This window comes from Mustela lutreola, chromosome 2, assembly GCF_030435805.1.
Source record: "Mustela lutreola isolate mMusLut2 chromosome 2, mMusLut2.pri, whole genome shotgun sequence".
Classification (NCBI taxonomy): domain Eukaryota; kingdom Metazoa; phylum Chordata; class Mammalia; order Carnivora; family Mustelidae; genus Mustela; species Mustela lutreola.
Genome location: NC_081291.1, coordinates 148,164,086 through 148,186,384, shown reverse-complemented (window position 1 = coordinate 148,186,384; position 22,299 = coordinate 148,164,086). Strand labels below are relative to the sequence as shown.

At 44.3% G+C, this 22,299-nt stretch overlaps 1 protein-coding gene across 1 annotated transcript in view; it reads right to left on the bottom strand.

The window, feature by feature from the left end:
• Window positions 1-1,217: 1,217 nt before the first annotated feature.
• Window positions 1,218-22,299, bottom strand: part of CLRN1 (clarin 1) — a 37,155-nt gene continuing 16,073 nt past the window's right edge. Inside the window, exons 2-3 of the mRNA XM_059165240.1 lie at window positions 14,172-14,351; window positions 1,218-1,483 (exon numbers count right to left, since the gene is read on the bottom strand). Coding sequence (XP_059021223.1) covers window positions 1,218-1,483; window positions 14,172-14,351 — 446 coding nt within the window. The remainder of the gene's footprint in view (window positions 1,484-14,171; window positions 14,352-22,299) is intronic.

The window sequence follows — 22,299 nt, the reverse complement described above, 5'->3', positions numbered from 1 at the left end:
TCCAAAAGGGGAAAAGTGTTTTTTTGTTTTTTGTTTTTTGTTTTTTTTTTAATGAGCACTTTCAGGACCTCTCGAATAGGGCCTAAGTACACAGTGGCTGTGGTGAGGGGACTGGTGGTGTCTTCTGTCACTCTCTGGGGGATAGAAGGAGAGTCTGTTTCAGGCTCAGTTGTGGGCTTTGGTCAGCTGCAGATGAATTTCATGGATAATTCAGGAAAATGAAAACGGACTTGGGTCATGCTTTGTGACAGATCAAAAACTAAGATGCAATGTTACTTACCAATGATACCATCATGATCCCAAAATGTAATGCAATTTTCATAATTGGAAATTAGTGCTTAAAGACACTAAAGTTAGAAACAACGGCCCCAATGAGTCATTTTGTATTGTTTACTAGCAAGAATCATTTTCATGATTCCTTCATGGTCCCAGCAATTATGTCTGTCGAAAGTACTGTGTTTTCTTTCTTTTTTTTTTTTTTTCCCTTTAGAGGTTTGCCAATTTTGACCAACAGGAATGGATAATAAGATTGTGCTTTGAACAAACTTTAAAAAAGTATGTTGGTACTTTTTATCAATGCTCGTTTAATGCACTGTCATTTTAGGAAAGTGATTCCAGCTGTTTCCTGGTATCTCTGGCAACAAATGTGTGGATATATCAGAAATAGTATTTGTTTGTATAAAAATATATTCCTCATTCCTTTTGATTCCTCCCCGATGGAGCAGGCATTTTGCATTTGATATGCAGAGGGTAACAATGGTCCATTTTAGTCAATTGCCTAAAGAACCCAGTTCACCTGGGTGGCTCAGTCAGTGAGTACCGGCTCAGGTCCTGATCTCAGGGTCCTCAGAGTCAGCCCCATGGGCTTCTCGCTCAGCAGGGAATCCGTTTGAGATTCTCTCTCCCATTGTTCCTCCCCCTTCCCTGCACTTACAAGCAGCCGCTCATGCTTTCTCTTTCTCTCTCTCAAATAAATAAATAAATACAATCTTAAAAAAAAAAAAAAAAAAGAACCCAGTTCCCGCCAGGTAAAACAACCTTCCTTTTTCTCCCCTTCCTTTCCAGCCTGTACCCTTAGTATATTACTTGTAAACACTGCCGTGGAGGGTTTGGGTGCTTTAATTGGTGCATCTAGAAGGATGGACAAAATTAACCATTTCCAAGTGACCAAAACCAGTCTCCTCCCTTACTTGTAAGATTACAGAAGAATTTGCCTTTCAGTACATTAGATCTGCGGCTACATTAGTTGTCTCTGTGCCTTTGGATTTTGCAAAAGGAAACTGAAATCCAGCAAGTCGTATTAGGAGCCCATTCAAAAAGTGAACAAAAAAGCAAATGAAAACAACCCAGAACGAAGTGGTGTATTTTTCACTTTGCGTTTTGTAGGCATAAGTCCCCTCTTTATAATTTGCTATTTTTTCTGAGAGGTGGTGGATTTTCACTTCAGAGGCAAACAGTATCATGACAAGACAGCCACAGGATCCTGCAACAGAAGGAACAAACAACGTGTTGGCACAAATATTTCCTGATTGTAAGGGACAGGGAAGGGGGTCAGTGTGCAAACTAAAGAAAGCCTTTACCATCATCCTCATTTGCATTCTTCTGCAAAAAATGCATCATTTCAAATTGGTAATCATGAGCCTGATTCTCCAACTGGTGGGTGGTAGGGCCCGAGTTATGTCTCTGCATGAAGACTTGGTGGGAGGGGGAAGGGGAGAGCCTAGCTGATCTCACCAAGGCTGGGAGATGTTCTTTTCTGATGATGAGAAGACTGCATTGCTGGGGACCTTAAGAGCACAGTGGTGGAATGAGGCTACAAAGCAGCCACTGCCGTGATGTGGCTTCAAGAGAACAAATGTATCTATACTTCACAGGCCACATAGAACAAATGTCAGTCATACAGCCCTGTCGTGAAAGAGCCTAGGGCTTCCTTCAGAAGGGCAGCTTGCCTTCCTCTCTTCACCAGCTCCCACCTGGCCATAGCTGCACACAGGAGTCCCTGGGCAAAAGGAGCCATAGATAAGGTATTGAGGCAAACCGTATTTGTTCTCCATGTTCCTAACAGAACTCAGGATTTTTACCTGGGCATGTGGCTGCCTTGAATAAAGGCTACATTTTTGCTTGAGGAGAGGTGGGTTGTAGGAGCGAGAATGTTTCCTTGAAGTCTGCGTGTATCAGCTCTTTCTTTTCCCCCTCCTCCTTCCGGTAGCTGAAATATGGATGCAATGGCTGGAGCTCCAGCAGTATTTTGGAGCAGGTGGCCTCAGAAATGCAAGCCATATGCTATAGAAAAACAAGAAAGGCAGAGTCTGGATCCCAGACACCTGGAGCTATCAGACCAACCGTGGACTTCAAATTCTAGGTTTTTATGTGAAAGAAAAATAATTCCCTATTTTGTTTAGTCCACTGTTGTTATTTCTGCCTCATTTACCACTCATTGGTAGCTTAATCTAATCTTAACTGGTGCGGCTGAAGTCTGGGGTGAGCTCTCTTCAGGGAGGGGCTCTTCATACTGAGTGCTGCCTGGAAATTCTGATAGGTCCTCTCCCACTGAGAATGCAGAATGGGAGACCCCCAGATGGGCAGATGGCACAGGGGGCAGAAGCAGGCGACCAGATTAGGAGCACAGTGGGTAGCCCAGGATGCCAGGGACTTCCATGGCTAGTCCTGCTTCCCACGCCAGCACCTTGGGGTTTCACTTAATATGAGACTTGCTGAGATGTCCTTCTGACTTAGGTCAAACCAGTTTGGATTCAGACCCTGATTCTTCCTCTTATTCAGTGAAATTAGACAATTTGAATCTCCAAGTCTCCATTTTCTCATGTATCAAATGTGGATAATAAATGAGGTGCCCAATTAGCATTTGTCATTAAAATTGACACATATAAATGTTTACTAATAGTAGCTCTTCCTATGAATTTTAGGTTTTCCTCTCATCTTGCAAGTTCTTACCATAATCCCTTACCTTGCCCCACCACACACCAAAGAAACCTGACTACACCAGATAGGCCACCCAAAAGAATGCATCACAGTGCCTTGTTCCTCCAAACACTCTCCCATTAGGTTTATGACTCCTTTAGGAGGGGTAAGTGCTCCTCGCTCTTCAATTACAGTTAATTCAAACACTCTGGGAGCAGCAACATAGTGGCTTGAGTTCCCATTCATTAATTCACTCATTCATTTATTCTATTTGACTTGTTATGTGCCAAGCACCGGGACAGTGGTGGAGATTTCAACATTAAAGAAAACACATATGATTTCTCCTCTAACAGAGAGTATAGTCGGACAGGGTAAGACAATTACAAACCCATTGCACTGAGTGTAAGAGCTGGGGAGGGATAGATGGCTGTTACTGAGAGGGTGGGCAGCATCATGGAAGGTTCTTTGGAAGCAGCTACAGGAAAAGTCAGCTGAGTGAAGGGAGGCTGGACCATGTGGGGAGAGTTATCTGGACATGAGGAGCTATAATGCAAATGATGTCCTCCATTCTTTTCCCAAAGGCCAGGTTTGGGTTGGGGTCGAGGAAGAGAATGGATCGTATGAGGGTAAAGGGTGAGGGGTGGGATGAGCAGAGAAAGAGAAATCACATTTTTTCTATTTTAGAATTTCACAGAGGACTGGCCCATCAGCTTGATCACCATATATACCCCCTGAATAATCAAATGATCTCGTTTTCTTGAAACTTCACTTCTCACCAGCCTTAGAGCAGCAGTCGAGAATATTCCTTTGTAAAATTGGTCAGCCTATTTTTGTATTCTGAACTTAAAACCAGAGTTCTCCCCTGGCAAAACCGTATTATTCCTTTCTTGTTAGATCCAACAAAAAGGCTGCAATGCTGTTTTCTCTTTATCTTTTATTTGAAAATTGTGGAGAAAATGCCATTGCTTTTACCGGAAGAACCTTCTTTGTCTGAGGAGATGGTGAATTTCAGACAGAAGCGAAACACTGTATTTCCTTAGTGCTTGAAAGGAAAATTCAAGCTCAGTTTCCTTTTCAAGTTGTTAAATATTTTAAAGGTACTACTTTGTTAAGGAGACAGTATCATAGTGAGACTGTATTTCAAATTCCTAAAGTAAAGGTTGCGTGGGGTATCTTCAGACTCACAGCCTTTCTCCACGGCAAATTGCCCAAGCGTGCGAGCTCCCAGAACAGAGTGCATGGTCCAGTAGTTGAGAAGATGGTCTGGGATTCTGCACTGGATTCTGGAGTGGACCATGAGGTCACCCTTGTCATTTCAAAGGTGGAGCAGAGCTACCTAGCTTGAGTTTCTGCCCCCCTCGTGACTCTGAAGAGAAGCAAAGGGAAACGACTCACCGTGACATCAGGGTATTTTTGCTTCCCTCTGTCCGTGGCTCTAAAAGACATGTGGGGCCAAGGATAACTACAATTTATGGACCAAAGAATACTCATGAAGTTTATCTTCTCTTTGTGGCCTGGCTACTACACACTTCTCACGGAGAGAAGTGTGTAGGGGATGGGAGTGATGCTGGAAATAGGGCTTGGCACTTGTCTAATATGCCCTTCAGTTCCCAGCAAGGGGGCCCCTGCCTTGGCTCCCACAGTTGGAGGGTATTACTCGCTCTCTTTCTTCTAGAAAGATCCTTTCTCATAAGGAGAGGAATCCTTGAAGTCAATGGGATGAGCCCGTCTTCTGCCTTTGACCCATGTTCTAGACCATACCCTCGGGACCTGGGAATTCCCTCCCCAAACAGCTTTGAGCACATTCCCAGGACTGCATGAGCATCTCATCTTCCTTGGACAGATTTTGTGGCTGATGATGCAGAGCCCCGAGGCCTGAGGATGCCCAAGGAACAGCTATTCCGAGGGCCTTGTTTGGATACTCAGGGTATCCTGAGGCCCATTACAGGGTAGTGCAGTGGAACCAAGCAAGGGGAGGGAGGTGGACAGACAGCGGCCCGTTGTCCTCCATCACTACATTGAGGTCCAAAATTCTAAATGTGAATCTGGCCTTCCAGGCCCTTATGGAGAGATGTTTGTCAAAGCAGGAGGATAAAACATGTCTCACTGAATAGTTTATTTGCTTAGAACTTTAAAATGTTTGGACATGGGGTAGGTGGGCTGTCATTAACACTTTTGCTCAAGGCCTCTCAAACGTTCGGTTAAGGTCTGCATGCTTCCTGCTTCCTTCTCCCGGTTATCCAGGCATCTGAGGAGTCCAAACTCAGCGGGGGTCACTGGGACAGATGCCTCCCTCATTCGTCTGACCAACATCACTCCTGCTTATCAGAAAGGTTAGAGCACACGAGATGTAGGAAAGCCTGCCAAAACTTGCTCCAGCTAGAATTTGGAACATAACCAGGCACAGGACCCAGGTTTTGCTGCCTTGCCTCTCACTGAAAGACCAGCCATTTTCCTTTATGTGTTTGATTGCCCTGCCATCTGGCTGGAACTGTAATATTTTTCCCCCTTTAATGACTGATTACTGAGTTAATCCCTGACTGAAAAGGATAGCTGAGTTATACGGCTGTCACACAATGAATTACCAGTCAATTAACAAACATTTGTAATGTGCTAGACACTGCACACTCATGACCGTCCTCTGGCAGCTGTCGGGGACTGCAGAATTGGATGCCTCTCTCCTCCAGCCCTTGCGATATACAGAGCAAAGGGCACAGTTAACGGGAAAGCTGCCTCTTCATCCATGGCTGACCCTGAAGCTGACTATGCCTTTAGGGGTCGGAACGTCCTGCCAGGATCTGTGGGGGACCAGGGGACCTGGGGTTTCAGTGACAATATGTGCTCAGGGTTAAAAAAAAAAAAAAAAAAAAAAAGAGAGCTTTCATACATTCTCCTATTATCACCAAGATTGTATTTTGGGAAATAATAAATTAGAATTTCAGTTCCATTTAAAGTAATGGCCAACCTTTCCAGAAAGCTAGCACGTCATCTTTAAACTCTCTTATAGATGACAAATATTAGAGGCATTCCATTTCCTCCACAGAATGATAAATTGATAATTTCCTTCTTTAAGGAGTCTTGAAAGATGATAAATGGGGGCGGGAAAGCCACAGCTTTGCAGGTGTAGGTGCTAATTTTCTGTGAAATCATGCAATCTCGGTAGAGAGCCAGCCAGCAAAGGTGAGGTCTCCAGCAATAATTTCTTCCACAAATAAAAGGAGTTCTGGCTGCCAATGGTATGGAGACCAATGGCTGCCATCTAGAAGAGGGGCAGAGGGACAAGGAAAGCAAGCAAATACCTAAGAGTAGATTTTGAGGTCGTCATGGGGAGCAATCTGGTCACACGTTTCCGAAGAGCCGGGTCCTCTCTTTGTGTTCTCCTGGGGAGTGAAAGAGCCCACCTCCGACTCACGTTTTACAAATGTCACACTGGTGAGAGTGGGATTGGTGTGGAGAAGAAATGACCTAAAATCAGCAGTCTTTCTCGAACCTGAATTGCCTTTCAGAAAAGACTACCTTTTGTTGCCAGGAAAGGCACAGAGCTGATTCTGCTTTAGTCGTTTATCAAACAAATAGTTATTTCATGCCTAGTGCATCACTGAAGGCACTGGGGTAGAGCCCCGGATGCCCCCCAAAAATCCCTGTCCTCGGGGCACTGCTAGTGGTGAGGACAGTGGAAAAGTGGCAACACACAACAAGGCCAGCAAGGGCCCTCTAGTGCTTGCTTATGAGAGCATGATTTGCTTCAAGGAGAATAAGGGGGTGGGCAGGGGAGGCCTCAGGGACAGGGTGATATTTTAAGCCTCTTAAACGAAGTCAGGGACTGAGAAAGTAGCTAACTGAGGGGAATAGCCTTTTGGGGTGAGGGAACAGCCTGTGCAGAGGCCCCAGGGGGTCTGGGCCGACTCGAGAGAGGCAGGGAGCCGGGCAGAGAGGAGTTAAGAGGTGAGTCGTGTGTGGGGCTGTGGTGGGCAGAGGGGAGTTGGGGGAACCAACTGGGGGAGTTTGGAAGTCTTGGCTTTCGTTCTAGATCAAACAGAAAGGAAGACACGTGTGCATGTTCTGAATAGGATAGGAGCCTGTTTACTATTGTGATGGAACAAGATTGAGCATCTCCCCTCCCCGGGTCATGGCCCGGTACGGGGCACATGTTGGATGTGGAGTTGGATGGTTCTTTTCTGGCTCCCTCAACATGAGTAACCTGGAGCACCGTCCTCTTGTTATCCTGCTGCCCCCTGCACCTCCGTACAGGAGCCCTGGTCCTTTGCCATCACAGGCCGGCTAGTAGTACTTCTCTCCTTCTGTGGCCGCCTTTCTAAAGTCTATGCTGAGATACTAGCAGTATGTTTTTATTGCTGACTTCTCCTACCACCAATCCTGTCCTTCCTCAGGTCCAGTGGCTCCGATACCTGGACATCCCTGTATCTGCTTCTTGGACTTTGGGTAGGTGCTCCTTGGTAAGGATGGAAGTCAAGACCAGGTAGCCAGTGACCACCGGTTGCAGAATAATATGCCCTAGACCTAGTACAAGGGCTGGGATACCAGGAGTACTAAGGCTGATATATAATGCAAGCCTTCTTCTATTTCTGTCCTGCTTGTTATTTTCCCATGTGTTTCATGTGTGACTGTGTTTATTTATGTTCTATGCCACAGCTAGAATAATAAGAATTAGGCCCATATTAGGAACATTCCCCTTTTATTTATTTATTTTTTAAAGATTTATTTATTTATTGGAGAGAGAGAGAAAGAGCAGGGGAAAGAGCAGAGGGAGATGAAGAGAGAATCTTAGGCAGACTTCGCGCTGAGCGTGGAGCCTAACAGACGGCTCGATCTCGTGACCCTGAGATCATGAACTGAACCCAAATCAAGAGCAGATGCTTAACTGACTGCACCACCCAGGTGACCCAGAAAAGCCCCCCTTTTAAAGGAAAGCAGTCGTTGTATTTGTTCACCTTGCTTGGTATAACTCATAACATGATGCTCTATTTAAGGGAAGACACAGTAAATACAATTTGCATTAAGTCAGCATTTGGGAGGTTTTTATCACCTCTAAAAGGCCCGAGTCAATACCCTTCATATCATTTTCAGGGAGTATTTACTGAACTATCTAGGATGTTCTATGATTGATCCATGGCAAGTCCTCTACCTAGCCTGCTCCCTTTTCCTGGCAGATCTGGGACCTCGCCATCAATTGGGAAACTTCTGAATGGAATATAGAAATAATGGAATAGAATGGAATATAGAAAGGCAGATATTCATACGTCAGAGCTCTGATGTGAAACGAAGGATCTTCTGTGCTCAGCTGCTTCTTCTCCAGGGCCCTCTCTTTCTCTACCTTCTTAATTTGTGTACATCTCTCTCTCTCCTGTTGTATTATAAACCTTGGGGGAAGTGTTTTACCCCTGTTTGACCCATTCTGCTTTCCCTTCTCATTACCTCTCCCTTTTATGCTTTCAAAAAGCTCACCATTCAGCCATACTCTTGAAATATCCCAGTCTGATAGCCTCAGGAACAACATGGCCTCTTGGTTTTCCTTCCTCCTTTCTGGACACACCTAGTCAGTGCCATTGCTGACCTCTCTTCCTTCCTCCTCATCGGTGTTCTTTAGGGATTGGTCTCACGCCAGTTTTTCTCTATCTACATTCTCTCTCATGTAGATGATCTCATCCATTTCCATTGCTTTAAATAATATCTATATCCTGACAACTCCTAAATTTATGTCTTTTGTCTAGACCTCTTCTCCGAGCTCCAGACTCATATATCCCACTGGCTACTCGCCATCTCTACTCGGATACTTCTTAGGATCTTAAACTTGACATACCACAAATAGAACATTGATTTTCAGTGCCAGGCTCCTCCTCCCAGCTCTTCCTTGCCCCAAACTCCAAGTCTGTTCCTCCCCTTGTCTTATTCATCTTAGTTAATGCCACCACTGTCTACTTGCTTAAGCCACCTGCAAAACGTTTTGGATTTACTCTCAAAATGTTTTTAGAATCCATTCATCTCTCTCCATGTCCAAGGCAATAGCCTAGTCTTTCGCCAGACATTTCTTAAAAGGTAAATCAGCTCTCCGACGTCTTCTTAAAATCTTTCACAAGCTTCTCAGTGCAATTAGAATCAATTCTAAAAGATTTACCATGGCTTTTGAGGTCTGAGTCTGACATTAACTGGCATCAACAGGTCTTGCAAATGATTTTTTTTTTCTTGGCCATTTCTCCCTCATTACCTACTCCAGGCACATGGGCTTTCTTTCAGTTCCTATGGCAAGCTGACCTCTTTCCCTAGACTGTTCACTTGTGCTTTCTCCTCTCCTTGGGTAAGTCTCTGGGGGTCCTCAGCTCCTTTGTATCCTTGGAACTACTTGGTGGCCACTGCATCAAAGCCCCCATCTCCCCTTTCCCTTCATTCTCTATTCTAACGTTTATCACCCTTATTGGAATGATTGTCTACATTAATTACTTAGGTATTTTTTTTTTTTTTTTAGGTATGCTTTTGTTTGCTTCTCCCACCAGACTTATTCCATGAAGGCAGGACTGTGTGCCTGATGGGTAATAGCATTTAGCACTGGTGCCTATGATCATGGTGGGCACATAGCGGGCTGTCACTCAGGGTTTGTTGAATAAGGGAAATGTATGCATCTCAATCAGCGGTTCTCAACACTGTCACGCATTAGAATTGCCAAGAGAGCTTACAAAAACACCTGTAGGTTCACCTGGGTGGCTCAGATGGTTAAGCGTCTGCCTTCGGCTTAGGTCATGATGCCAGGGTCCTGGGATTTAGTCCCACACTGGGCTCCCTGCTCAGTGGGAAGCCTGCTTTCCCTCTCCTACTCCTCCTGCTTTTGTTCCTGCTCTCCCACCACCAGTCAAATAAGTAAATAAATAAGTAAAATCTTAAAAAAAAAAAAAAAAAAAGAACACCTGTACCCAGACTCCACCCCCAGAGACTCCAATTTAATTAACGTAGCACGGGGCCTGGTGTCAGCATTTTTAGCAAGTTTTTCAAAGGATTCTAGTGTATAGTCCAGAAAGAGAATCACTGCCCAAAATGAAGTAAGGGGGACCATAACGGTATTACTGAAATCCTAACTTGGGGAAAGATTTCTCAAATCTAGTTAATAATCGACAAGATGAGAAAGAGCAAATGGATTGGGTTGCGTGTGTCTCGTGAACAATGACAGCGGACAGAAATGCAGCACAAAGAAGGCTGAGGAATGTGATGGACCGAATTTGGAAGCTGTGAGAAGTGGCCCCAACATCTGGTCCAGGAGGGCAACAGATTATCAGGCCATAGCTCGAGCCAGCTGTGGCGAATGAAACCTATGGTGGCCTTATCCGCAGGTGTATTCCTTTTCCCTCTTTGTCTCCGGGATCTGGCATGCACAGGGGAACACAGAAAAGGATGCTCAGAGCACTGTTACTCAAGGCTTGTGGAAGGAAGACACCTTCCCTTTCCTTCTCCCCCATCTTCTTGCCTCAGGATGTCAAACCTTAGGTCCCCATCACCAAGGGGGTGGGCAGTAGACCCGAATGATATCAGCACAAAGAAAGGGGGAATCTTGGGGAACCCAGGGGTGCGTGAGAGAAGAAGAGAATAGAGGTCTAAGGTAGAAGGGGTTTTCCCTGCGGATTGTGAGGAAGGCCACCTGGGCAGCAAAATGGTGGAGGACACTTGGTGGAAGAGAGCTACCCCTCCCCACTTCCCCCACTGTGGGCCTGTAAAGGGGTCTCCAGTGGAGTGTGACTCATGTGGGAACAAAAGGACTTCCTCATACAGGCTCTCCTTTCTTTGGGCGTAAATCTGTTGGCTCAGAGTTACAGGGTTTGGCATGAGGCTGTAAGTCCCCATCCGTCCACAGTTAGGATATAGAGCTGGGATCTCCAAGAATGTTACAACTTGAGATAAACATTTCCAAAATGCCAGGAGCTTCTGGTTATTGTATGTGGACCAAACCAGAGGAGGTAGTCTGTGATTCAAGAGTGATCTGCTTACCCCAAAGGTCACCAACCATCAGTCTTTTTGACCCAAAGCAAACATGCTTTGCTGTCCTGCACAGTTCTTAAAAAGTTACTGGGATTTTTGGCGCTTAGAAAATAAGGATTTGGTCGTGAAAAAGCAGATAGGGTGCAAACAGTAGGCTTTTTTCTTCTGCAAGACAGATCTAGAGCTAGCTCCTTCTTTTCCTTACTCCTCTTCTCTTCTTTCCCTCATCCACAAACCTTTATTGAGGACCTGCTTTTGCAACAAGTTCAAAGATAAATAAGATATAATGTAAGCACAGGGTCTGTGTGTTCCCGCATATATTTCCGTGCTCAGGTTTTCGTTGCATTAGATTTGGCCAAGGGCCGAGATAAGATCTGGGACTTGGATTAGATTCTGCATTCTCTGAGTCATCTTGCCTTTCAAATACCGTTAGTTTGGTCGTCCGTTAGAACTGTCAAATAATTTGTCTTCCAAATGGGCTGCTCTTCTGAATTTCATTCAGAAGCTGGAGTGCGAGATGGTTGCGCCAGTTAATAAGCTGTTGTATTTCGCCTTCGAACCGCGCTTTTTTTCCCTCTGCTTTGTGATGCTGGGTCAAGACTGCCCTGACTCTGGTTCTGCCTTGTCAGCTGCTTGCCGTTCTGTTCTGTCAGTACAGCACTGGGGAGGCAGTGGGGGATGTGGGGGAAGCAGGATACAGCACTGGTGGTGTGGGGGGCAGGGAGGCTTTCCAAACCCTTCCTACTCCCCCAGAGCCACCGCTGGTGTCACTCGACGGCGTCATCTCCTCAAAGGTCTGACACCCAGCGCCCCAGCCTCTCTCAAGCAGCTAAGTTCTGGTAACTCCAAACTCTTCCCTGAGTTCCATAAACCCTGGGAACGGCAGCTGCTTTCTGAGATGACAGTCTCCGAGTTACCTTAGGGTCTCCATTCCGTGTCGCCAGTCGTCTAACACCTGTTTCATCAGTTCCTGACAGCCCTGGTTCTCTCACCTGAGCTTGCTTCGGAATCACCTAAAGACTTGTTGAACGCATTGCTCCCCCCCACCCCAAGTGTTTGATGCCAGTAGCAGGTCTGGGGAGGGACCGGAGAATTTGCTTTTCTATCAAGTTTCCAGGTGCGGCAAATGCTGCCAGTCTGGGGAACCCCACTTTGAGAACTACTGCTGATCATTGTATTCCCGTGATCAAAATCGTGCGTATTCCCTGTTTTCTGGCTGGCCTCTGATTGATTTAATGGCCTTCACTAAAATAGCACACCCCCCCCCCAGATCTACCGGTTTGGTTTGGTATGTTGAGGGAGCAGGAGGTAATGCCAGCATCCGCTTCTCACCTGGACCCATCCACGGTACTGAATCACTCTCTTGGTCTGTCTGTCCGCCCCCTGTACCGGTGCTCTTGCTCCTCTGCCCTAATTCCGAAGCCCTCAGCCTTCCTTTACAGAGTTCATCCACCCCGCCCCAGCTCCTGTCCTGCCAGCCCTGTGGGCCGGCTCTGCTCCCCGCAGCCCATTGAAATTCTGACTTCTCTAACCTGTACTAAGTGCCCACCCGACATCTCCTTCTGGGTTTGCTTTTTTCAGATCCGCCAACATATACTGAATTGTTTACTGCACATAGAGCCTCATGGTGGATGCTCTCGCTGGAGATACACAGAAGAAAAAGACTTAGTCTGCCCTCCTGGGGTCCCCGTTTCTGCATGATTGAAAACTGTGACGTGAGGGAGAATGGTAGCAGAAACCCCACTCGAGAGAGAACTGCTTTGGTGAAGTGAATTACTAGATGGGCAAGAAGTGGATAAGGAAAGAAGCCAAGAAGTGTGCCCAAGTCCGAATGGATGAAGGCCGGACTGCCCTGTGAGCTGAGGGAGCCCCTGTTGACCCAGGACTCTGTTTTCTGGAGAGGGAGACATGCAAGCTTGTGGCTGGCATTGATCTGTGCTAGGCGAAGGGAGCAGGGGCCAGACACAGCAGGGCCTGGCACCCGGGGGCAGCCAAAATGCAATGTCAGAGGAGAAGGAAACAGACTGATAGGACTTTTCAATCTGCTGTTTGCTGGTGTGACTTGTAATCTCTCTCGTCTCCTCATGAAATCCTTAAGAGAAAGGCAGATGCTTCCTGGGAATATGACAAGGTACTAAGTCTTTTTGCAAGTTTAAAATGGGATGAAATTAGAGACCTCCGATAGAAGAATGGCTACATGCAAGTTACGGGTATAGTCTTGATTTTCTCGTGTTTCTCTTCTCCTGGTAAATATATCCTAAGCACCCTGTGGCAATATCCGGGGTTTCTATTCTTTTCCATCAGCCTGAGTTTTTGAGTGGGATTTGTTTACTGATGAACTGGTTTCTGAGCTCAGAGTTTATTTTTTCTCAGCTACACCTATCATTAGGCTACACAAAATACCTGTGGGCCTGAATAGGACAACTCATGTGGGCGGAACACTGGTCTTTACTTTTTGTGGGTGACTTTTACTTATTTTCCTGATTATAAATAAATAAATGCATGTTACTGAACATTCGGAAATACTAAAAAGCATAAGAAAAAGTGAAAATCACCTATAATTTCACTACTCGGTGGTAATTACTATGAACAGAATGGGACTCTGTGTGTGTGTTTGTGTGTGCGTATCTATATGGAGGCTAGAAAGAGGATATGTACAATCCAAATATTTATATATGCTGTCTCTACTTACACATAATCAAATTCAGTTCATAAAATCTTATGATTTTATTTATATTGATAAAATCATATACACTGTTTTAGTCACTTAATTTTTTGATACAAGCATGCATCCTTTTGATGACATCTTCAAAGATACAATTTAATGCCAGCATTTATGCATATAAAATATCATGATGCAGATCTAGAATTCCCTATTGTTGGATAATCATGTTTCTCTTCATTTTGGCGATCAGATACAATGCTACAATGGACATCTGCGTCTATGTACAGTCACTTCACATTTAGGTAGACCTGTCTTTTGACACCTTGGAAGGCACATTTTTCTGTGTGTCAGAGTAGAAGTGCTTTGAAGCAGAAGTGGAATTTTGTACTCAGGGGCACCTGGGTGATTCAGTGGGTTAAGCCTCTGCCTTCAGCTCAGGTCATGATCTCAGGGTCCTGGGATCGAGCCCCACATCGAGCTCTATGCTCGGCAGGAAGCCTGCTTCCCCCTCTCTCTCTGCCTCCCTCTCTGCCTACTTGTGATCTCTCTCTGTCAAATAAATAAATAAAATCTTAAAAAAAATAAAAAAGAATTTTGTACTCACCTGAAATGAAGCTCAAAAGATACAACCCTAGTGGACCATGCAGGGTTTCAAAGGGCTTGCCAAAAGCATTGTACATGAAGAAGGCTGTTCCCACCATGGTCAGAACGACCAGGATCGTGGAGAAGAGGATGACATTGACGTGGATGCTCACGGGGATGGCTTGGATCAAATCTGGGAAAACTAAAGATAAAACAAAGGTTAGAAGAAATTTCATTAGAGGTAGTCTGCAAATGCAATTTCAAAAATCAAATCCTTCTTTTTAACTTCAAAAATCACTAAAATCCTTCAGATGAATTCATTCTCACTTATTAATTTACAAGGAATTTAGAAAAAGGTTTAAACACAGGATTATTTTATAGAACTCACCAGTAAAGACCAACAAGGAGGAGATTTGGGGGAATTTTTTCTGCCCTGGGTCATATGTAATTACTTAACTAAACAAGTGGTGTCTTTATAACCAAAAACTGTACATATTGATGACCAAACTTTTAATAACATTTCACAGTAGCTTTTTTTTTTTTTTTAATCTGTCTTGAAATGACATTTTCAGTTTGAGGATATCTGGGGGAGTTTGAACATCAGGAAGCATTTCTGTTTCCTTTGCTCCAAAAAAGAAAAAAATTGTTTCTAGTCCACACCAAGATGAAAAAATGAGGTATTTTCAGTGAACTTCAATATTTTGATGTCGCACAAGCTGTGGGAAAATAATTTCTGGTGATACAAGAAATATTTTCCATTTAGAAAACATGCCAAATCTATTTCTAGATTTTGTGTTCAGGACAAGTTTTTCTTGTTTGCAGAGGAAATGAAATACTTTATAAATGTAGGGTCTCTCTTATCTGGTGAGGCATCAGTATTCTTAGCATCAATAAATCTGGCAAGACCAATCCGGGGAAGTTTCGTTTCCCAAACATTTATCAAGTGCTTCTTAACTTATTTACTGAGCACCTAGTATGTGCCAGGCATTGTTCTAGGTGCTGGAAATAGAGCCATAAAACAAGACAGACAAGGTCCCTGTTGTCTCGTGGAGATTATAACCTAATGGGAGTAAACAGACAAGAATTAAACAGGCAAATTTCATAGCTTATCTACAAAGATGGCCACCATCAATTATTTCCTTCTACACACATGGCGCTTCCCCTTTAGAGGAATTTATTCCTCAGTCCCCTTGAACCTGGGCTGATTTGTGACTGTTTTGTCCAACTGAATATGGCCCTAGAACTACAGTATGCCAGTCCCAGGCTAGCCTCTGAGAAGATCAGCGGTTCCTACGTCTTTTCTCTTGATGGCTTGAGCGGTCATTCAGGAAGTCCAAGTTACTCTGCTGGAGAGAAAGGCCGCCCAGAGTAGCAGCAGACATGGCAGGGAAGAGTCTTGGACGTCCAGCCCGGGAAAGCCTCTGGGCGACTTCAACCGCAGCTGCTATTTAACTGCAGCCCAAACAAGACCTAGGCAGGTGAATGTAGACCTTTTTCTTTCAAGCCCCTGACCTTTGGGGGGTTATAATGCAATGGTAACACTAAGACACTGTCACAAAATGCTGCCGCTATGCAGAAATGAAACAGGGCAATGGAATTTTGAGTGATTGAGTGAGTGGATAAGGGTGGTCAGCAGTTAACACCTGAGCTGGTACCTGAATGCCAGGAAGGAAGCCGCTGTATAAATACCCAAACACCTGGGGAAGAGCATTCCTGCGGAAAGGAACCCCCGCTGCGGCAGCAGCACTCAGATGAGGCTGGTGAGTGAGAGGAAGGGAAGTGCCACTGGGAGACTGGAATCAGACTGCTGCACCCACTGGGTCCTGGTCAGCTGACCTCTGTAAGGAGTTGGCTTTTCATTCTAAATTCACTGGGAAGCTGCACGGGAGTTTCAAGTAAGAGGGACACAGTCTCCTTCGTGATGTGAAAAGATCACTCTGGCCGCTGATTAGCAGGAATAAAGGGGGTGGGGGGCAGGGAGGAGGGCAGCTGTGGAAGCAGGGAGACCCAGAGGAACCCAGGGAGACCCAGAGGAACCCAGGGAGACCCAGAGGAACGGGGTATTCACAGTGGCAAGAGACGGGGGTGGACCTAAGGTGCAGCAGTAGAGGTGGCAGGCAGTTATCAGATTTGGAATCTATCTTAGAGATAGAAGATAGGACCTGTTGAAAGAAGGGAATCAAAGATAAACAACCAAATAAGTGGTGGTGTTATACTGACACAGACAAGTGGAAGGTGTGAGTCTGGGCATGGGAGTGGGAAGTGAGGTTCTGTTTCAGATTTCTTTTTTTAAGATTAAAAAAAAATTTTTTTTATTTACTTATTTGGGAGAAAGAGAATGTGAGAGAGAGAGCATGAGGGGAGAGGTCAGAGGGGGAAGCACACTCCCCTTTGAGCAGGGAGCCCTGTGCGAGACTCAATCCTAGGCCTCTGGGATCATGACCTGAGCCGAAGGCAGTGTCTTAACCAACTGAGCCACCCAGGTGCCCCTGTTTTAGATATTTTAGTTTAAGTTGCACCTAAGATATGCAAATAGAGTTTCCAAATAGGATTTATGTATCCAGAGGCCAGGGAGAAGGTGGAGGTCTTTAGGGAAGTGGTACCAGGGTGAGGCAAGCAAGGTGCCTAGGGCATGAAATTTAAAGGGACCAATCACTCTCTGGGGTCAATCCCCTCTAGCACAAGCCCAGGAGTAAATGTCTCCTTAAATTTCACGACCTAAGGGCCTCCGTGACCTCATCCTGGTATGTAAAGCCAGAGGAATGGCTATCACCTGTGGAGAAACTGTAACTAGAGGAGAGAAGGACCCTGAGGCTCCGCCACACTGACTTGCACAGGAGAGAAGAGAAACCAGCCCAGAAGCCTGAGAAAGAGAGCTTGTGAGTTAGGAACAAGTCCATGGATGGGATAGCAAAGAAGCCAAGGGAAGAAAATGTTCCAAACAATGACATGAATCTATAAGAACAGGTATGGAATGATCATCAAAATATGTTAGGTGGAAAAGAAAACAAACACCCAAACAAATAGAAATATGCATTCAGGGACAAGCCGAAGGGGAATGTATGTAATAACAAATAATTAAGTACTCACCTGATTTTATTCTCTCAACAACTCACCTACTAACAGGAAAAACTGGGGCTCACACACCCAAGATTTGTACTTAATAAGTGGCGGAGATTTGAACTCCTGTCCATTCTCTAAACCAGCATGCTAGAGCAGCCTCAGGGACAGGCATGCTTATCCAGGCAGACATTTCTAGAAGGCTACACACAAAACTTCTAACAGTGCTTCTGGAGAAGGAGACTGAAGGTATTTCATTATGTACGTTTAGGTTTTTATTTTTTCTCTATCTCTATCTTTTTTTTTCTCTATAGAGATTTTATCTCTAGCTCTATCTTATTTTTCTCTATCTTTATCTCTATCTGTATCTTTCTCTATTTTTATTTTTTCTCTGTCTTTTTTATTTTTTCTCTATCTTAAGCAATCTTTAGTCAATGAATACATAAATACCTAAAAAACCATAATACTAAATGGATAAATGAAGACTGAAAACTCCTGTGCCTTCTAGATTAAAGGAGGCTTCAGAGACTTAATACTAGATGCAATGTATGGATACTGTTTGTGATTTGAACAGATGCTTTATGAAAGTCATTTTTGAGATAACCAGAGAAAATTGAACATGGACTGGGTATTCGATGGTATTACATAACTATTACTGATTTCGTCAGTTATGTTAATGGTATTGTGGTTGTACTTTAGATTTTTATTTATTTCTTTTTTGTGGTTGCACTTTTTAAAGTCCTTATCAATTAGAAATGATGTGGATGGGTAGGTTGAGAGGTAAAATAAGGAAATTCCTCAGCTACTGGGAGGAATGGCGGAGTGGCAATGTGGATGTTCATACTCTAGGGTGGTAAGCCTCTGCTGTCCCCTCCCCCACCCCCCGGGGTTCTGGGGGCGCAGAGTGAAGCAGCTAGTCTTGTTCCTTGATGCTCTGCCCACCTGAGCTCCCAGCTGCTGAGATGTACCATGGATCCAACTTGCTATTCTTAGCTCCATCAACTGTCGATTTCGTTTCTACTAGCAGTTATCAAAAAACCCCGCATGGTCTATCTCCCCACCTGTTAAAAGTGGCAACCTCTGTGTCCCTGATAGGGTAGCTAGGGGGAGCCCGTCTGAAAATCAAGGCTGGTGACCAGTGAAACAAAGACAGAAAGAAGTTGCACAGATTTGCCTCCTAGAAAGAAAAGCTAGGAGCTAAAACAAATTGTCACATGGAGCATTCTAATTCTTAGGAATTCTCTTACAATTTCCACTGTGTTGAGAAAGTGACCCAGCAGGACACTAATCCTTGTGAGATGTACAGTTACTTACACTTTCTCGGGGTTTCTGTTTTTGGTGAAAATGCTCTGAGTCTGTCATGACCAGACAGAACTCTGGTAACAACCCTTCCATTTTCCAACCAACGTTCCTGTGACTTTTGCTTGGCTGAAGCTGAGAACAGACCGTTCAGATAAATACAGGGAAGTGCCACTTTCATCGTATTGGATATGGTGTATCGAGATGTAGGTTGGTTTGGTCTTTCTGTTCTTTTAGGTGTGGGATTATAACACAGGGAAAGGATTTGAACATTTTGAGCTGTGGCAGGGCTGTCATTAAATCCAGCAAGTCACTTCTGGCCTCCAGAAATTACTTAATTAGCTGTTGACAGGTGAAGGGGACATCAGCTGCCTGCCGATGCCATATTCGTAGGACAGGATTGGTCCAGTGCGTTCGGAATGATTTCTTGTCTTTCGTTCTCTTCTCACGGATTTCGTCCACTCTGTGCATGAGTCCATATTATCTCGCTCTCCCCGTCCTCAGACCACCCTAGCCCGAGTGCCTTTCTTTTCTCTGCTCTTTCATCACCAAACTTCCTCAAAGAGCAATACCTGAGAAATAATAATAGGACTGAAAATAACAGCCAAAAATTATATAGTATTTGTTAAGTTCCAGGTCTTTACGTATATTACATAAATGAGAAACTAAAGTCTTTATATTTTTACAACATAAATTGAAACATAAAGGAGAGATTTGAATTTTTTAATTCTTATGACAATATAAAGAAGGGACTATTTTATCGTCAATGTATAGATTAAACAAAGAAGCCCAGAAGCCCAGAGAAGTTAAATTGCCTGATCACACAGCAAAGGGATTGCTGCCTTTGCCTTTCACTCCTCTTCCTCCTCCCATTTTTAAGATTAAAGTAAAATAAACGCAGTAAGAAAAAAACTCTTCCTTTTTAGTGGCTATTTCTGTGAATTCTGACACTCAGTTATGCAATCACCACCTCAATCAATAAATAGAACAATTTCACTGTTCCAGAAACTTCTGGTTTCCCCTTTGCCATCCACCTGCCCCCTCACCCCACCCCCAGCTCCGGCACGTGTAGCTTTGTAAGAAACTGGCAATTGTTTTCCAGAGTGACTGTGCTATTTCACCCTCCCACCAACCGTGTATGAGTCCCAATCTTTCTGCATTCTTGCACTTGGCAGCTTTTTAAAATTGTAATCATTTAAATAGGTGTGTAGTTTACCTCATTTTAATTTTGCTTGGCATTTTCCAAATGACTAATGATAGTGAGCATCATTTTGTGAGTCTATTTGCTTTCTATATATCTTTTTTGGTGAAGAGTGTTGATATCTTTGTGCATTTTTTATTGGATTGTTTCTTATTATTATTGAGTTCTGAGAATTCTTTATGCCTGCTGGATATGAGCTCTGTATCAGATAAGTAATTCACAGATATTTTCTCCAAGTATGTGGCTTGTCTGTTCATTCTCTTATCAGTGCCTTTTGAAAAGCAGTTCTTATTTTTATGAATTCTAGTTTATCAATTGTTTTTCTTTTATGTATCATGTTTTAGATGTCAAATCTAAGAAGTCTTTGCCTCATGCAAGGTCACAAATAATATTTGCCCGTTTTTCTTCTAGACATTTTTTAGTTTTAGGATCACATTACAGTCTGTGATCTATTTTGAGTTATTTCTTTGTCTATGGCCAAGGTTAGTTTTTACTTTTGCACATAGATATTCAATTGTTTCAGTGCTTTAAAAAACTTAACTTTAAAACTTAACTTTCAGTACTTTAAAAAGACTTAACATGTGACCCAGCAACTCCATTTCTAGATATTTACCTAGGAGAATTTAAAACATATGTCCACAAATGTTTACAGTGGCTTTATTCGTATTTGCCAAAAATTAGAGACATCTTAAATATCCATCAACTGGTGAATGTATAAACAAGCTTTGGCCCATCCATAAGATAACATACTTTTCAGTAATCAAAAGGAACAGAGCATTGGTACATACAATAACTTGAATGGATCTGAAACACATTATGCTAACTGAAATGAACTACACTCAAAAGGTTGCATGTTGTAGGATTCTGTACATATGGCATTCTGGAAAGGACAAAATGACAGAAAAATCAGTTTTTGTCCCATGTTGACAGTGAGGGAGGAGATGGATCACAAAAGGGGCACAGGGGAAATTTTGAGGGTGATGGAAGTGTTCTATATCTTGACTGTGGTGGTATTTACATGCCCTTATGTATTAGTCAAAATACAAATTAGACTGTACACTCAAAAAAAAAAGGTGAATTTTATTGCATGTAATTATACCTCTATAAATCTGACTAAAGCCATAAAAGAGGGGGAGGCTAAGGTCTGAACTGAGGAGGCCCTTCTGGACATGAACAAGAGCCTCAGCCCAGGTGACCATTTGGCATGAAGGAGGACGGGCTCCGTAAGAGAGAAGAAAGGGAGTATGGGGCCAAGAGCCCGGCGCTGGGTTCTAGTCCACCGTGTGACCTGGAGCCAGTCAAAGGGTCCCTGTTTCTCTCTGTAGAAGGAAGGTGCTCCTTGGGGAAGCCTGGGAAGGGGCCAGGCTTTTGAGATCAGAGGAGATTCACACTTCAGCTCCTTTTCTAAGTTGGTGAACTCCCTAAACCTGCATTTCCTTATCTGAAAAGGGAATTCTACCTTTCTCTCAAATGTGTGAGGACTCCATGACCTCAGCATACCGGAGTACTTAGCACAGTGTAGGTGCTCAGTAAAATTCTCTGTGCTGTGCCCCTTCGGTGGCCAGCTCCACTGCTGTTCATGGATGTCCCTTCTCATCTCCTCAGAGACACTGCTGAGGGGTTCTCTCTGCCACGTCCATTCCCCCCTTTCTTTGCATCAGTCTCATCAGCACACAAATAGCATGCTGTCATTTTCTCATCTTAAAAAAAAATATCAGGGCACCTGGGTGGCTCAGTGGGTTAAACCTCCAATTCTTGATTTTGGCTCATGTCACGATCTCAGAGTGATGAGATCAAGCCCTCCCTCCGGCTCTCTGCTCAGCACAAAGTCTGTTTGTCCCTATCCCTCTGTTCCTCCTCCAGCTCACCAGGGCTCTGTCTCTAAATATAAATAGATACATAAAATCTTTAAAAAAGTAAATCTCACTTAAGCGCTCCCGCTATTACTTCTTTTTTTTCCATTTTCCCTTAGAGCAAAACCCCTCTAGGAGTTGGCTGTATTCTCAGTGTCTCCTCCCTCTCCCCATTTTCTTGAACCACTTGCTCCGATAACTACCTTTCCCAAGGCACCGAAGAGCTTCAGGCTGCCAAACCCAACAGTCGGTCTTTGTCCCCATCTTACCTGGGCTCCTCCATTTGGCACAATGGCTCACTGCCTCTTCCCTGGAAATGCTTCCTTCGCCGGGTTCCCCCACACGACAGTCTCCGGCTTCTGCTACCTCACTGGCTGCTATCTTGGTCTGCTTTGTGGGTTCATCCTCCCCTTTGGCATTCTCTAGGACATGACTCCGTTCTTGTACCTCCTCTCGCTCTTCACTCACTTCTTTGGGTCCTATCCGGTAGCATGGCTTTTACTAGAAACACTTAACAAAGCAGTATCTCCAGCCTGGATTTCGCCTTCAGTCCCACGCTTGTAAGCCCTCAACTTCCTCCCGAACATCTTGACTGGGGTATTCAATAGGCATCTCATTGTGTCCCAAACAGCACCCATAGTCTTCCCTTCCTCACACTTGCTGCCTTCAGCCTTCTTCGCCTCAGTTGCTGGCAGCTCCATTCTTCCTCGGCACCATCCTTGATTCTTACTCTCTCG